Raw genomic sequence first — 17,718 nt, forward strand, 5'->3', positions numbered from 1 at the left:
AGTTTCAGAGTCTTATACTTAAGTATTTAGTAGATGTTGAGTTATTTTTGGTAACCTATGAGAGATAGGAGTCCACCCTTATTATACATGTGGACACCCAATTTTCACAGAATCATTTATCCTCTTTCCCATGTACATTCATAGCATCTTTGTCAAGTCAGTTGGCTATAATAGTACATGTCAGTTTACTTCTAAGATGTTTATTTTGTTCTTCTGGCTTCTGTGTCTTTTTTTCTCTCTCTCTCTCATCAGTAACACGGTGAGAATTCTCCTGCAAGAAAGTGAATACGCCCAGTTCTTAGGAATGAGATTTTGTTGTTGTTGTTTACTTTTTGAGATAGGGTTTCTCTGTGTAATCACTCTGGCTGTCCTGGAACTCGCTTTGCAGACCAGACTGGTCTTGAATCCACAGAGATCTGCCTGCCCTTTCTCCCAAGTGCTGGAATTAAAGGCGTGCACCACCACAGCCTGACTAAAGGAGGTTATTTCTTAAAGAGACAAATGGATGCTTAGCAGCAGCACACTGAACACTGAAGGATCCTGAGAAAGGACACACAATTCATACTTATGAATTGTACTCACCAGCTTCCTCAGCCACAATGAAAGACTCAGGTGTCCGTTCGGGGAGTGGAGGAGGAATTTCATCATCTAGCCTCAGAGAAGTTGCTGTCCAAATAACGGAAATGTAATCAAATTTTTTTTTATGAGAACAAAGGAGATCCTTACATTCCAATCTAATCCTAAACACAAATTTAATAGATTTGTATTTGCTTACTTTGGGAAAAAAATAAATTTGTCCTTAGGTAAAAACTTTTTGTTCTTTGAAATTCTTTACTGGGTTTAAAGGTTTAAATGTCCCCAAATATTTTGATGGAGTCACTGTTAGGATGGTTTCCTTTTGTTTTCTATAGACTTCACAATAGGACACTTTAATCAGCTAAACATCCATTTACCCAGAGGTAAAAAGATCCTGTACAGAATCCAAAATATGTATGTTTATTATAGAAATAGTCCATCAAAAAAGTAGAAAATTCTGGGAATAGGAGTCGACAGAGATCTAGGGCAGGCTCAAAAGCCTACAGGGTTTTCTGTTTAATTAAAAAAAAAAAATCAGAATTTGTGCAGAACATTTACATGCTATTATAAGAAACTGCCACCAGATGGCAGACATGTCCATTTTGCTACAATATGAAAATTACTTGTTTTTGATGCTCTAAGGAGTTTAAAGCATGATGGTACTCAGGAGGCAGAGGCCAGCCTCTCTGAGTTCAAGGCCAGCCTGGTCTACAAAGCTACACAGAGAAACTCTGTCTCGAAAAAACAAAAAAACAAAAAAAAAAGAAGGAAGGAAGGAAGGGAGGAAGGGCAAAAAGAAAACAAAGAAACAAACCATGGTGGTTATTTATAAAAAGAAAACATCAGATGGAGGGGTGCCTCAGCGGGTGAATGAATCACTTGCTACTAAGCTTGACCACCTGAGTTCAATCCCCAGAACCCACATGGTAGAAGGAGAAAACTCACTCCTTCAGCTCCTGCAAAGGGATTCTCTGACACACCCACACACACACAAGAAAACAAAATTCCTTACATTTTAAATATAACCAAACTGTAAAAGAATTGGTCAAAAGAAGAACCTTCTCAGACCTAGATAAAATAGTTTTTTTGTAACAAATGATTTACTCATCTACCAAATTTGCTAGGTTTTCATAGCACATAGCACAAGAGTTCAAAGCCATTCTTGTTCATGTAGAGAATTTGAGGCCAGCCTGGGGACATGAGACCCTGTTTGAAAAAACCAAAACAGGAAAAACAAACATAAAAAACCCAAAACAAACAAACAAAACTCAGGGCTGGAGAGATGGTTCGGTAGGTAAGACTTCACTATGTTCAGATCCCCAGCACCCACATAAAAAGCCTGAGTGGCCATTTGTGCCTGTAAGCCCAGCACTGGGGGGAAGGGGGCAGAAACAAGGGCTTGCTATTCTCCAGCCTGGGCTATGGCAGTGAAAGGCAAGCTCCGAGTTCAGTGAGAAACATCTTAGGGTCATAAGGTCGAGAGTGCTAGAGCAGTTCACCTGAGATCTTCATCTGACCTCCACAAGTGGACCTACACAGGTGTGCACCTACACACAAACACACAAGCATGCCATACACACAGAGAGAAGGAAAGAGAGAAACTAATCCCCACAGTTGAGAGTCTGAGGCAGGACTGCTCTGAGTTCTGCATCAGCCTGGTCTCCATGAGCTCTAGGCTGGTTTCAGTAAGAAGACCCTATCTAAATCAAGAAAAGAGGGACCAAATACAGGTTAGGGCTATCCCTCCATGATAGAGCTCTTTCCTGACTGGCTAGATTCAAGCCTCATGACTTCAAAAAGGGGAAAAAGAAAACAGCAACCAATAATGTTATAGAGCAAAGGTTTTTTTGTAATTTCTAAGTAATGTTCTTTATGGATTATCTGGCAATATGCCTAAGCAAATTAAACTTGTTCTTCATTTCCTTCATCTTCTACATCAAGTTATTAGGGTCTGGGCTTAAACACCTGCCTGACATGCATGGACACCAGGTTCAATCCCCTTCACTAAAAGGAAGAAAAGGGAAAAGAAAAATCACATCATATAATAATCTCTAATAGTTCACTATTACTTTCTCACAACTCAGTTAAACAAAACAGTATGCTTGCTATGTAAAATCTAGAATTATAAGTATGAAAATTGTGTTAAAAGATTTTAAAAAGTCACACAATACTAAGCAAATATTCTCATCTACTAAGATAAGTACAGGAAATCAGGTCTTACCCTTCCCACTCCCACAGGAAAAGGATTCAATGCTTAGCAATGTGTTCAACTCATTACAGTCACATAAGTGTGTAACAAATATATCTGAGTGTCTGTGCAGTGTTGTTGACCAGTTTGCCCTCTGTACTTGGGAAACAGTTTCTGTATGTTAAAGGTAGATTGAGGGCTATTGATAAACAAGTCTGAGGATGGCCATGTTAGAAGCCTTCCTGTTGGCATAGATATGTCCGTAGACATTACGGCCTCACTGCTGTTGTCTTCAATTTAGTACACCATCAAAACACTCTTAGAACTTACTTCTTTGAGGAGAAAAGGAAAGAATAAAAAGAAGCAGAGGGGGAGAAGGGTTAGAATGAGAAGAAACCAAAGTATTTAATGGAAACAAGGCAAAGTCCAAAACCTTATACAAATTTTAGAACATAGCTTACCTTCCTTAGCTGTCTCTTGGTTTAATGTTAGGGGAAAACTGGCCACAGGGCTTGACATTAAAGAATCATGTGAATTACAGTAAGAGAGGGGGGTTGTAGGAGAGACTGGCAACAGAGCACAAGGAAAAGTTGCTCCATCCTGATTCTCAGGGAGGTCAAAAGACATCTTAGAATCAGCACTATTTGGAGGTGACGATGGAAAATACGGGTCTTCTACTAAAGACATGCAAGAACGCACTCTAAAAGTGTTGGGGCTATGCTGTGGTACACAAGGGATATCACATGTCTGCTGCTCAGAGGCACGCGGCAGTGAATAATTCAGTTCTTCCGAAGAAACATGGACCACTTTTTGTGCCTGAAGCTCCACAAGACAAGGCTCATGCAGTTGAGATTCCAAGAACAAAGAACAGTCTTCCATGTCCAACTCATGTGTTTTTCTCTGCTGAATCAGTTCAAAAGGAGTTGATTTGGTCCGAATCACTGGAGTTCTTGAATTGCGACACCTGTCTGCTGTATTAATAGGCGGAGCGCCAGGACAGGACCCACACAAAATGGAACCGAAATCCAGACTTTGGTATTTCTGAAGGGGCTCTCCCACGATTGGAGAGGCCTTTGCCTGCCCTTCCCTGGTTATGACAGCCTTGTTGTTACACCCACAGTTTAGCTCTAAGAAGTCAAAAGAAGGGCTTGATTTAGCCGAGCGCAAAACGAAGTCTTTGGCACTTATTTCAGAAATCCTATCAACGGAAGAAGTGTCTGCGCTTTCTGCTTGAACCCTTTGTTCGCTCTGTTGCTTTGTCGTTTTTGCATCTTTTGTGGCGCTGAAACAAAGGAGAAAATGATGATGCCATACTGGAACGAGGTCTCTTCCCAGTAGCACAGCGAAGTAGAAATTGAGATTTCATTCCTTAGGCACAAATAGTCAACATCTAGATATGCAAAATTTACTCACTTTTTTGGTAAATCCGGAGAACAAGAGTCAGGAACTGAAGATTCTGCTTCAATCTTTAAGAGAAATGTCAAGAGTTCTTTTTTGTTTGATTGGTTGGTTTGTCTTATTTTTTTAATGAAGCAATTCAATACAATATTTTCATATTTGAAGACTAGGAAGTAATGTCCCCCACCCCCTCCCAACACATACACACAAGGCACAAGGACTATCATGGAAAAGAAGACAGAAAGATCAGGGAGGATTGGACTGAAACTGTGTGTTTTGGACATGATAAGACCACTGCATTCATGAAATCAAGCCAGCAGTCTTGTCTGCACCAGACCTCCAAAAAATTCAAGCCGGTCAACATTCCAGCATTGAAGTGGGGATGGGCTCAATATTACCCACCCCTAGCTGAGTTGCTATAGACAGTTAATGGTTTGGGGGGAAGGGAAAGTTGGGCTTTATTCAGGGTATAGCTCCTGGTAGGTCAACTTGCTCCAGTGGTTGGTCCCACACCCATGTACATGAGCAGTACAAATTAGAGTTGGTGGGTTACTTGTTATAAAAGAGGACATTCCGGGCTGAAGAGGTAGCTCAGGGGTTAAGAGCACTGGCTCTTCTTCTAGAGGCCATGAGTTTAATTCTCAGCAACCACATGGTGGCTCACAACCATTTATAATAAGATCCGGTGCCCTCTTCTAGCATTCAGGCAAACATGCAGGTAGAATGCTGTATATATAATAAATGAATAAAATCTTTTTTTAAAAAAGAGGACATGAAGTTAAGAAGGGATAGAGAAATAGGTGGTAGTACTGGGAAAAATTAGGGGGAGAAGAAGGGTTAAATGTGATCAAAATATATTGTAATAAATTCTTTTAAATTAATAAAAATGTCAGCGTAAATATAAAGCAGTATGTTTATTTAGCTTGGATAGGTTAGTATAAAATAAATGACATATTTGTCTGAAAAAGAAAGATCCCAACTGAACAGCCTAACTTTACATTTTAAGGAACTAGATGTGTGTGGGAGGGTGATTTAAATAAATCCCAAACTTTGCAGCAGCAAGGAATATTAAAGATTAGAGCAGAGATAAATGAAATAGAGAACAAGAAAAATGGAAAACTGAACAAATTCAAAAGATCAACAAAATTGATAAGCCTTTAGCTACATTAAGGGGGGAAAATTGCCAGGTGGCAGTGGTGCATGCCTTTAATCCTAGCACTCCGGAGTCAGTGGCAGGAGGATCTTGTGAGTTCCAGGCCAGCTTGATCTAGAGAGTGAGTTCCAGGCCAGCTAGGGCTATACAGAGAAACCCTGTCTCAAAAAAAAAAAAAAAATTCAAAGTATTAATCAAAAGTGAAAGTGCAGGGACTGAATAGATAGCACATTTGAAGTACTTATGCTCAATTCCCAGAACAGGCTACTCAAAAAAAAAAAAAAAAAAAAAATTTGGCATAGTGTTAACACCTGTAATCCCAATATTAGAGAGGTGGAGATAAAGGACCCCTGGAGCTTCCTGGTACTTAGCCTATCCTAATTAGTGCCTCCTGTATTCCAGTGAGCAACTGGATCTCAAAAATTAAGGTTGATGGCTCCTGAAGAATGATACCCAAAGTTAACCTCTGGCCTTCACATGTATACATGCTCACACATCTACACATGTATCCTCACACACAAATTAAAATGTGGATATTATTACCAATCTTGTGGAAACAAAAAGAACTAAAATACTATGAACAGTTGCATAGAAGTATCACATATATTGATTGCATGCTAACAAATTGGATAACCTAGATAAAATAGTTACGATCTTAGAGATACCCACCCTACCAAAACTGGTTAAGGAAGAAATAAAAAATCTAAATATAATTCAACTATTAAGGTGATTGAATCAATAATCGAAACTAAAGAGTCTCTGGGTTCAATCCCCAGGACTAGGTGGGGGATAGATAAATGTTAGCAAGAATATAGAATAAGGGCCTGATTTTACTGTTGATGGAAATGTGAACTAGTATATGTATTATGAAAAATCAGTATGAAGATCCCTCAAAAAATTAAAAACACAACTACTATATAATTTGTCAGTTTAACTTCTGGCACTTCTAGAGGAAATAAAATCAATGTAGTGTACTCATACGTTTATTGTGGCATATTTCCAATAGACAAGTTATGGAGTCAAACCAAGTATCCATCCATAGATAAATGGGTATAGAAAATGTGGCATATATTCGCACGCTATTACTATTGCTCCTTTTAAAAATAAGGAAATAATGGCCTGGGAGAGGACCTGTGTTTGGACCCCCAGCAATCACATAACAGCCAAGTATGATAGACCTATAGCCCCAATATTGAAGGCAAGAGACCAGTAGACCCAAGAGAGAGAGGGTTTGCTGACTAGGCAGTCTAATCAAAGCAAAGATCTAGAATTTCACTGAGGAAGACATCCTGATGTTAACCTCTGGCCTCTACATGCTTTGCACTGCTAAGTGCACACACACACAGACACACACACACACACACACACACACACACACACACACACACACACCCAGTGACAGGTATGGAGACACAGGGTTATTATGGAAGCTACTTAGGAGGCTGAGGCAAGAGGATCATAAGTCCAAGACCATTATGGACAACTTAGCAAAACCCTGTCTCAAAATTAAAAGTTGAAAACCAGAGCTGTTGATAAAGCTCAGGGCTAAAGCAATTGCCAAGCATTCATAAGGCCCTTTGTTCAATTCTAAGTACCATTAAAAAATAATAAGAGGGGTCTGAAAAGATGATTAAGACAACTGTCTGCTCTTCCAGAGGTTCTGAGTTCAATTCCCAGCAATGACATGGTGGTTCACAACCATCTATAGTGGGATCCGATGCCCTCTTCTGGCATAAAATAAATAAATAAATCTTTAAAGAAAAATAGTAAGGATATTTTGTTAATTTGTCAACATGGATGTACCTAGAGGACATTATGCTAAGTAAAATAAGCTAAACATGGAAAGACAAATACTGTATAATTCCTATATAGATTCTAAAGTCATGCAAAGTCATAAACACATAGAGTAGAATGGTAACTACAGAGACTAGCAAGAGGGAGGCTTTGAGGCAATGTTGATCAACAGATACAAAAACACAACTATATAAAAAGAATAAATTCAAGAGGTTTACTATAAAATGTAATGACTAAAGTTAATAATAAGGTTTTATGTATTAAAACTGCATAGATATAGGTCTTAAGTTATAAGTATATAAAGTAATGAATATGTTAATTAGCTTGATTTTTTTTTTTTTGCTAAGTTTTGTTAAGTTATCCAGACTGGTCTTGAACTTATTTTGTTTGAATACAAACCTTAAAACATCATATTGTATATTATAAATATATTCAGTTTGTTTTGTTTTGTTGTATTTTGAGACAGAGTCTCGCTGTGTAGCCCTGGCTAGCCTAGAACTCTCCAAGCTGGCCTCCAAACTCACAGAGATCTGCCTGCCTCTGTCTCTGGCTCATTTAAAAAAAAAATTGAGATGTATGCTTGCTATAAAGAAAGACAGATGGGACCTGTAAAAGCGCTCACCTATGAATTTATAAATTTAACTAATTTAACCTAAAACTTGGGTTCAAAACAAATGCTTGCTATGACAGACTGGGAAGACCCCCCTGTGGAAGGCCTCACCCTCCCTGGGGAGCAGAAAGGGTATGGGGATAGGTAGGGTGTTAGTTGAGGGGGCAGGGGAGGAGAGGAGGGAGAGGAACTGGAATTGACATGTAAAACAATCTTGTTTCTAATTCAAATAAAAAAAATTCAACCCCCCCCAAATAAACCACATGCTTGCCCTAATTAAATTCAGCTTCTAAATTTAGCTGAAAATTACATGTAATAAGCTAACCAAGATATAAATTTTCTAAGTTAAACCACCCCAAATTAATTTGTCCTCCACAGGAGGTTTTTTCAAAGCCTTATAAAATCCTGACATTCCAATCCAGTTGTGACTATACATAAGCCCTACAAATAATCTGAGATACTTTGGCCAAAAACATATGAAAAATAATATATAATTTATTTTTAAATATAGTTTCAACATTACCTCTCTTCCAGAGGGTTCATCTCCAATAATATCCATATGTCTCTTAAATAGTTCTAACACAGCATTGTAGACCAGTTCATATTGTTCCTGGAGAGTATCACAAGCCAGGCAAAAGAAGAAAACAAAAACATCAGGTGAATTACAGTAACTAATTTCAAAATAGGAACACCTATCAACACACATTACTAAACTCTATGTCACTATATGAGCTCTATGTTGAGTGACTCATTGCAAATTTGTATACACTTTTAGGCTAGAGTTTTACATAACCCTAGCTAACATGTAAGGATTTAATGCCATGTTTCTTTCATATTCTAACCCTACTTTTTACCTTTCATCTCTCTGTTTTCTTTGCTAGCATGCTTTGTGTATATGTTATCCTAGATGACTTTTGAGTAAATCACCTTCATTTATGGAAAAAAATCAGGTCATGGGTGGTACATGAATTGATAGCTTCAATATGTATTCTCTAATTAGACCATCACAATTGCTCTATGAAGTAGGAAGGCTATTATACCTGTTTACAGCCACTCAGAAGTAATTCTTGGTATGTGGATTACAAACTGAACCTTCTAACTTAGTTTAGTGTATTTAGATCAAGTTGCTGAAATTTTGTCTTAGTATACAAACGAAAAGTAAACAAGCCACTGAATAAAAGTTAGAAATCTGTGGTTACAAAAGGATTCAATGTAGAGAAGTAAGACCTCTACTCTTACCATATAGGTTTACGGCTTTTTAATACTTCATTTTGGCCTTTCTTCTTCCTGAAGTACTTCCTCTGATACTTTACACAATCCCAAACAAATTAAGGGCATTTCCAAAAGGTATTTTTAGCAATAGAACAATGTAGCATCTATATCACCCAGCACAGTTTTGGAATGCCGTAATTTTTTAAAGACAGAAAACGTAGCCAACAATTGTGGTTCACTTCTATAAACTCAGCACTCAGGAAGCTGAAGCAGAAAGATTGCTGCTACTTCAAGGCCAGCTGGTCCCTCAATATTAAATTCTAAGCCAGACTGGGGTATAAGGTAAGACCCTGTCAGAGAGAGAGAGACAGAAATAAACAGAGACAGAGAGTGCGTGAGAATGGGAATCAAACAGGAAGCATCAGAAGGATCAGCTACAAGCGTTAGGTTTGTTTAGCTGGTTATTAACCATGCTGAAGTACAAGAGCTTCCTCACTTCCCTCCAAACTCCTAAACTAGGCCAGACGGAAATGGATTTTTCCGAAATGGGGTATGTTTATTAATTTAACACAGAAATTCATGTAACAAGGCTGTGTGCTTCCTGGTGTCTCTGTGTATTTATATGCATTGCCTTCCTTTCCAGCCTGACAGCATTAAGCAAGCCAGGGCTTCCATTTCACATAAACTTTCCCCTCATAGGTTGAATATAGAAAACACCTACAGACAACACACAAAAATTTATTTTTTCCACAACCTGTTCATGGAAAACCTGTGTGGGCCAAACAGATATTTTTGTGTTAATAGCTCTTCATTTTTTCCCTTCATTCACAACTTGTACATTAAAATATCTAAACTGCCATTTTAAACTGCTTTATATCTAAACTTGAGTACAAGTTCATTTGCAAGGGATTTGAAACACTTCAAGGTCTTTCTACTTAAAGATAATTCTTAAAAATATATACAAAAATGTCTGATACATAATAAATATCAATAAAAACTTGAATGCATGAGTGAATTAATTAGTGGATACGTGGTAAGTTTTGTGTTAAAGATGTATAAATGTATAAAGTTGAGTGAAGTTATTGGTGTATAAATATATGTGAAATTAATACCATAGACAATAAGAGAGTTGGGCTTAGAATAAAAAGGAAGACTATTCCTAGTGAAATGAACAAATGTGGGCAGTCTAACATAGGATCAAAGGTTGTAGGACATAATATAGTCTAATTGAAATTCTGTTTTTAAAGTGTGCCTATAGACAAGGGAACTATAGGGAAATGATAATAGTCAGTCAACATGATACAGGCATATGCTTATTCTAATTTCATTTTTCATTGCTTCATAACATAGAAAATATATCATTTCTTTAAGTAGAAATGGCAAATCCCTGATTTTCTGTGGCTTTATAGATTTATAACTACAAAATTTTTAGTTACTTATGACTCATAACATTGGCCAGTTCCAGGTGGATCTCTGTGAGTTCGAGGCCAGCCTGGTCTCCAGAGCGAGTACCAGGACAGGCTCCAAAGCTACACAGAGAAACCCTGTCTCGAAAAACCAAAAACCAAAAACAAACAAAACAAAAACATTGGTCAGTTCTTTCTAATATGTCAAACTCATTAATTTTTTTCAATTTCCTTCGTAAGCAAGAAATAATATTATAGGTAGTAAAATATGAGGAATGAAAATAATCTGATCCAGGACAAATGGTACAGGAAAAGAATTGGGATATTTGGAACTAGAGAAAAACACCTAGTAAATTAGTCTCACCCCTGGATACCCAGCAGCTTTTTGATGTGTCACTATAAACATAGACATGCAGCAAGATGCAGACACACAACTGCAATCTGTTCACCATAGTCCATACCTGAGTTTGAACTAGCGAAGGCCTCTGTGTTCGCATTTCCTGGATCAAACTAAAAACACTGAAGTTCTCAGGAACTATCTGTCAAATCAAAGAAAAAATACTTTATTTATTTTTTGCTAACAAATCATGTCACTTTCTCAATCTCATACTCCTGTGACACCTATTCTTCTAATATTGAAAAACACCAAGAAAAGAATGCCTTTGTCCTCTCTCCTTCCTTCCCTCTCTTTATTTCTTTCTGACAGGGTTTCATTTAGCCCAAGCTGCCCTTAGACTTGCTGTCTAACCAAGGATAACCTTCAGCTTCTTCTACCTTCCAAGTGCTAAGATTACAGGTATGTGCCCCCAAACCCATGTTCCAGGATTATACGAGTTTAGACAGATCAACTGTAAAGCATTGTTATCCAATCACTCTACCAATGGAACTATATCCCTAGCCCCAAGAATGTACTAAAAAATGTGTTTTTATTTTATGTGTATGAGTGTTTACACATAAATGCACCACTTGGGTGCCTGGTACCCACAAAGGGCAGAAGAGAGCATTGGATCCCTTAACCCTGAAGTCACTGATGATTGTGAATAGCCATGTGGTTTCTGGTAACCAAACCTCTGCTAGAACAGCAAGTACTCTTAACCCCTGAGCCATTGTCTTCAGCCCCAAGAATGCATTTTGAAAACCAATAGCTTCTTACCATTTTTGCCATCACTTAGAGCAGTGATCTCAACCTCCTTAATACTGTGACCCTTTAATACATGTTGTGGTGGTCCTCATGTTCTTCATATTGTCGTGACCCCTCCCCCAACCACAAAATTATTTTCATTGATTATAATGTAAATATCTGTTTTTTCTGATCTTAGACAGCCCCTGTGAGAGGATCATTTGACCCCAAAGTGATCATGACCTACAGGGTGAGAAAACCACTGACTCAGAGGCTGGTGTTGTCCCTAGAAAAGACTGATTAATGTAACTTAGGACAATCTTACATGGGTGATAAAATGTCTAGTACCATAAGGATAAGGCTCAATAGATAAGTCACCTGAGGTTTTGAGAAATAAAAGAAGTTAGAAAATCTAAAGCCCATATTTTAAACTTCTCATTTCCTAACAGACATAAAAACTGATTTCTAAGGTCAGAGAGATAACTCAGCAGCTAAAAGCACTGTCTCTTCCAGAGAACCTAGGTTCCATTCCCAGCATCTACTTGGCAGCTCTCAACTGTCTCTAATTATAGCTCCCATGAGCTGATGCTCTCTTCTGGTCTCTGGGCACCAGACACACAGATATACAGGCAGATATAATTACCCATTCACATAAAATGCTTAAATTTTTTTAAGTTGGCCAGGAATGGTGGCATATTTCTTTAATCTCAGTACACGGGGGGGGGGGGGGGCAAGAAGTAGGTCAGATCTTTGAGTTCAAGGCCAGCCTGGTCCACAGAACAAGTTACAGGACAGCCAGGGCTATTCAGTGAAACCCTGTGTTGAAAAAATTTTTTTTTCCTAGAGCTGGAGAGATAGCTCAGTTGGTAAAGGGCACTCCATGCAAGCATGAGGACCTGAATTCAAATCCCCAACACCCACACAAAAGCCAGGCATGTCTGAAATCCCAGTTCTCTGGATGACAAATGGGTCACTAGCCAGCCAGCCTATCTAAATCAAGATTGAGTAGAGACACTGTCTCAAAAAAAAGATAGAAAAATTAAGAGACAGGAATATGAATCTCTGTTTTCCATATGCACACACACACACACACACACACACACACATCTAAGCATGCATTCATGCACACATCCATGCAAACACACACACTGGTTTCTAGACAACAGCACAAAGCTTGATTGTGGTAAGTTGAATCCATCTGCTAAAGCAGTTTGGGTAAAGCAAGGGGAAATAAGTAATTCAGGGCAGCAGTTCTCCAACTAGCATTTCTCAGAATCACCCAGAGGGCTTGTTGGTTCACACCCTCCAAACTTCCTAGATTCATCAGTGTGGCAGAAGTCTATAATTTATATTTTTAATAAATTCTCAGGTAATGTTGATCCTAGAGAATTGTCATGTTGGGGATCAAACTCAGGGCCTCCTCTCATAAAACAAGTACACTATTATTGAGCTACCACCTCTTCCCCTGGGACCACACTTTAAGAATCACCAACTGAGGAACTCATTTAATCATATAACAGAGTAGATTTATAAATGGCCCACTCTGTAAGAAAAGATGAGTTGTGATGATGCTCTGGAAAGTTGAAGTTGCATGCAGTGAGAAATAGGAAGTGTCTGCTGGGAAACTCACCCCATCTTTCAGCAACATGCGTGTATAATCAATAGCACAGATGACACCTGTCCTCCCGCAGCCGGCACTGAAACAGAAGATCACAGTAGCATGTGTACTTGTTGAGAAAGTTAACTGACAATAGTTGGAAAATTCCTTAGTAGATTGTAAGAGAGAGGAAATGAAACTTTTCAAGTCCTACCATGTCCCAGAGCATGTTTGTCATGCCACAGTGGACCTCAGACAGGTGTTGGCAACTTCTCACAGGAGTCCCCAGAATCATTGTTCATAAATAACTTAAAAGAAATTTTAGGTGTAGCAAAATGTCTCAGTGAGTAAAGGTTCTTATTGCCTTTTCCTAATGGCTTGAGTTTGATCCCAAGAACCCATACAGTGGAAGGAGACAACCAACTTCCCAAAGTTGTGTTTGGATCTCCACATATAGGCTGTGACAATATGTGCATGCGCACACACACACACACACACACACACACACACACACACACACACACACTAAATTTTAAAAGAAGTGATTTTAATGCATCAGTTGAATTTATACTAGATGGTTCAGATATTGACTTTTTCTTTGAATTGTACCCTAGCCAGAGCCCCATTTTGTTTGTTCAAAGTAGAAAGTTCATTCACTGCAGCATCTTACCTACAATGAACGCAAATGGGAACACAGTCATCTTCTTGGTAACAACGTATATCCCAGATGAGCTCAAGGATGGGGTCTATAGATGAAGGCACATCGTGGTCTGGCCAATTCTTATAATGAAACTGGTAAACAATTCTAGTTTTCTATTTTAAAAAAATAGCCAGATTAAAAGGAGAATTCAAGGTTAGGATTACACCTCATTCTACCAAAAGATTAATCTGATTAAGTTCCATTTATATCCTTTTTTCTTGCAATTTATTCTCCTTTCTTATATATAGCTCTCAAGCCTTATGAACATAATTAAAAGTAATAAGAGGATGTTTTCCGTTGTCTTATCCTTAATAGCTCCACCTACACAAGAGGAGGTAGATTTGAAAAGAGTCCAAACCAAATCTTCTTCAAATTAGCATATCTCAAATAGGTCACAGACATATTGTTATATTGAATCCCGTTGCCTTTAGCATGATGATCTAGGGCATCATCAGCTGTCATGTTGGTCCCTAATGTCTAGCCACTGTCCATAATACCTCTATTCATACTACCAAAATCATTTCTATGTGTGCTGTGGTGTGAAACAGGTTGGGAGCTGAATCTCTTATGAATGTGAAGACTTACTCAAGACATCAAAGGTCCTAACTCTCCCCATAACTGTACGCACAGCCTGAGTCACACACATACATGTTTACCTGTCTCATCTCAGCAAGCTCTCAACTTTATCATTCCTGTTCTATACTCACATTATTGAACTTGACTTTCAGAGTCCTGATTATATAATCAGATTTCTTTTTCTCAGCTTCCTAAGGAGAAGATTAAATTATTAGCAATTTCAAAGGCACGCTCTATAAAAAGTAGATCCTAGAGGCTTTGCTTAGCCATAACAGAAACGCATCATACTTACACAGAATATAGAAAAGGGGCCAAATTGCAGCTGTGTCTCTCCTGGCTCAGCCCAATAGCGCTCACACTTTTTCTGTTGCATAAAACAGAAGGTAATGATTTCCCTCCATATAATCTAATTTCTCCTGCAAGATGAAACCCACTCCCTCACTCAGAAGCAGCTCTCTGTCCCTCAGGTTAGGCAGAATTAACCTTCTTGGACTTTTAACTCCAGCAACATGATCAGGAATTTCCAAAGGATAAAAAACAGACATTAAAGGATGTCTGAATTATAAACTTCCTAGGAGTCCAAAAAAGTAGAAATGGTGATTGTTGACCTATTTTTAGCATCTCAAAAACCTGAAATTGTTGACTAAACCAGTTGCACTAGTTAAGTGCCAGATTCCCTCAGCTGTGACTAGAATTCCCAGCTCAGAATGGCCACAGTAAACTAGAGTAGCAAGGCCAGTCACACGTTTAGGGTTGAATTTCCTAGCACCACATCTAAAAATGAAAAGATGTGAAATGTATTTTAGCCCAATATACCAAAATATTTAACATGTAGTCAAGATACAACAGTACTATGCACTTGCCTTGTTATTGTAATAAATATCAAAAATCCTATGTACATTTTATATCACTCAAGTAAATGCTAAATTTTCATTGGAAATATTTTCATTTATAGCAAATCAAATTTTTATTTGAAAAAGTTTCACATACCCCCAAATCAATTTTTCAATAGCTGAAATGAAGGTTCGTTTTTTAGTTTTAAACCAATTAAAATAAAATTATTGAGTTCTTCCACCATGCAATCCCTAGCAAATGCTCAGTGGTCACATGCAACGGTGGCACAGGATGAGTCTCTAATGGGCAGTTAAAACATCTGATTATCAGGAAGGAAATGGTATTCTTTCCTCCTTTCTTCCTTTCTTTAACTTTATAGCACAGGAGCTACTGGGGTTCTTGGAGGTGAAACCCCCTATGGATCATGTGGTATCCCCAAATTGAGAACTAGGAAAATGGCATGGTTTTTCCTGGCCAGGCACACTTAAAGAAAGTTCTACAACCATTGATGCCTCCTCTACTTCACCTTCAGATCAACCAGTCCTGAAGAGCAACTCACCTTTCCCATTTCAAACTCCATACATGCCATGACAATGACCTGAAGGCATCAAACAGAAACGTAAACATCTACAGAGTTAGAGAAGACCATACTGCCCAAGTCCCACAGTCAGGAAGTATTAAGCATTGTTGTTTTGTTGACTTTGCTTTTTAACCCCAAAAGAAATGCTAGTGAATTAAGAGATGTTCTTATTCTTCCTTCTTTCTGTCTCCATTTCCCTGCTCCTTAGTCAGCACAATAAATTCTTGTTACCAAAAGAGCCTGTCAAGGTATCAACTTTCATTTTCTTGAACAGGAATACATTGTAATATTGATAAAAAGATACATGCCCTCTGAAATATCATCAAGCCATAAGAAAAGCACTGTTTTTAACAGCTGGGAACCCTCAGTCACATCCTGCATCCTGCCCCCTCTACTAAAGCACCAGAAGCAACTCTGCACTCACCAAGATACGGTATTCCCAAATCATCCTCCAGAAGTCCAGGACAGTTGTAGATAAAGGACCCTGGGTGGCAATATAAGCCCTGGGTCCATAGACACCCTAAAGGGGAACAGAAACCACATGAGGTAACTACAGGCAAGCATCTTCTCCTTAGTCTTCTCCCCATCCCTGTTTTAGGTGCGCAGAAAAACATGGAATGTTTTATTTCCTCTCCGACTACCTTAATAAAGTTGGCATTGATATAGCTGGAATCCTCATCAGAAGTTATCAGAGACAGCTCCACCAGGCTATGATCATCTAGAATGCAAGAGAAAGGTACAGTGTAACTGAGAAGTCCTACATAGAGGGTCAAGTTAGGTCTCAAGAGTGGTGTTTGCTAAAAGTCTTTGATAAGTGAACAAGTAATTAAATGGGTGAATTTACTTTTATAGTCATAAATACTACAACTAATCTGTCAGTGTCATATTCCAAGATTAAGGACAAGTACTTGGTTAAAAAGTGGAGTGGTGTCTAAAATTGGAAGTAGAAGTTTACAGGAAGAAGTGAAACTTACAGGGCAAAATATCCTTGTATCTGTTTTTCTTGATATTCTTGGGCCTCTGAGCCACAGTTGTAGGGTATGTTTTGTCTGCCTTATACTTTGTAGATTGTCTTTTCAGCTTCTGTAATACAATTCCAAGAAAAATTTTTTCCAAAGAAAGAGATAGGGGGCCTGGGAAAGCAGGTCATTTGGTAAAGTAAATACTCTCTTGCAAGCAGGAGAACCTGAGTTTGATTCCCAGAACCCACATAAAGCCAAGTGTGGGCTGAGATTGGTGGCCGATGCCTTTAACCCTATTATTTGGAAGACATAGGCAGACAGATCTTTGTGAGTTAGAGGCTGGACTGGTCTACAGAGTGAGTTCCATGCCAGCCAGGGAAACATAGAAAGACCTTGTCTCAAAGATATAAATAAATATTTTTTTTAAAAAAGCCAGGTGTAGTGCCTCAAATTTACAAATTTGCTGGAGAGTTAGAAGCAGGTGGATTCCTGGGGCTCACTGGCCAACCAGTTTAGCCTAATTAGCAAGCCCCAGATCCAGGGGATTGACCTTGTCTCACAAAACAAAGTAGATGACTCCTAAGGAAAGACATCTGAGGTTCTTCTCTGGTCTCTATATATCTCCATGTACAACCAAAAATACACGTGCACCACAAATAGGAGTAAGCCCATGTGCATGTGTGTGCACTCACAGGCATGCACATACACACACACACACACACACACACACACACACACACACACACACACGTACATACATACATACATACATACATGCACACACACATGTACACACACACATGTACACATGCACGAACACACACATGTACATATATACATGCACACACACATGTACACATACACACACACATGCACACATACACGCACACACACAAGTAGGATAAGATGCTAACTCTAGATAGCTGTCCTTCACTTTTCAGACATTCTACCTCAACTCTTTTCGCAGCCTCGGGGGCTAAACTCTTTCAGGACAGGAAACAAGGATGATACA

General features: G+C 38.6%; 1 protein-coding gene across 1 annotated transcript in view; it reads right to left on the reverse strand.

The window, feature by feature from the left end:
* The window catches only part of Ptpn22 (protein tyrosine phosphatase non-receptor type 22), a 49,044-nt gene that overhangs the window by 17,409 nt on the left and 13,917 nt on the right, over positions 1 to 17,718 (reverse strand). Inside the window, exons 2-14 of the mRNA XM_035451307.1 lie at positions 16,719 to 16,827; positions 16,386 to 16,462; positions 16,169 to 16,264; positions 15,724 to 15,762; positions 14,623 to 14,694; positions 14,462 to 14,521; positions 13,725 to 13,867; positions 13,088 to 13,154; positions 10,799 to 10,876; positions 8,243 to 8,329; positions 4,178 to 4,230; positions 3,226 to 4,046; positions 577 to 666 (exon numbers count right to left, since the gene is read on the reverse strand). Coding sequence (XP_035307198.1) covers positions 577 to 666; positions 3,226 to 4,046; positions 4,178 to 4,230; positions 8,243 to 8,329; positions 10,799 to 10,876; positions 13,088 to 13,154; positions 13,725 to 13,867; positions 14,462 to 14,521; positions 14,623 to 14,694; positions 15,724 to 15,762; positions 16,169 to 16,264; positions 16,386 to 16,462; positions 16,719 to 16,827 — 1,792 coding nt within the window. The remainder of the gene's footprint in view (positions 1 to 576; positions 667 to 3,225; positions 4,047 to 4,177; positions 4,231 to 8,242; positions 8,330 to 10,798; positions 10,877 to 13,087; positions 13,155 to 13,724; positions 13,868 to 14,461; positions 14,522 to 14,622; positions 14,695 to 15,723; positions 15,763 to 16,168; positions 16,265 to 16,385; positions 16,463 to 16,718; positions 16,828 to 17,718) is intronic.

The sequence above is a fragment of the Cricetulus griseus genome, assembly GCF_003668045.3.
Source record: "Cricetulus griseus strain 17A/GY chromosome 1 unlocalized genomic scaffold, alternate assembly CriGri-PICRH-1.0 chr1_0, whole genome shotgun sequence".
In the NCBI taxonomy this organism is placed as follows: Eukaryota; Metazoa; Chordata; class Mammalia; order Rodentia; family Cricetidae; genus Cricetulus; species Cricetulus griseus.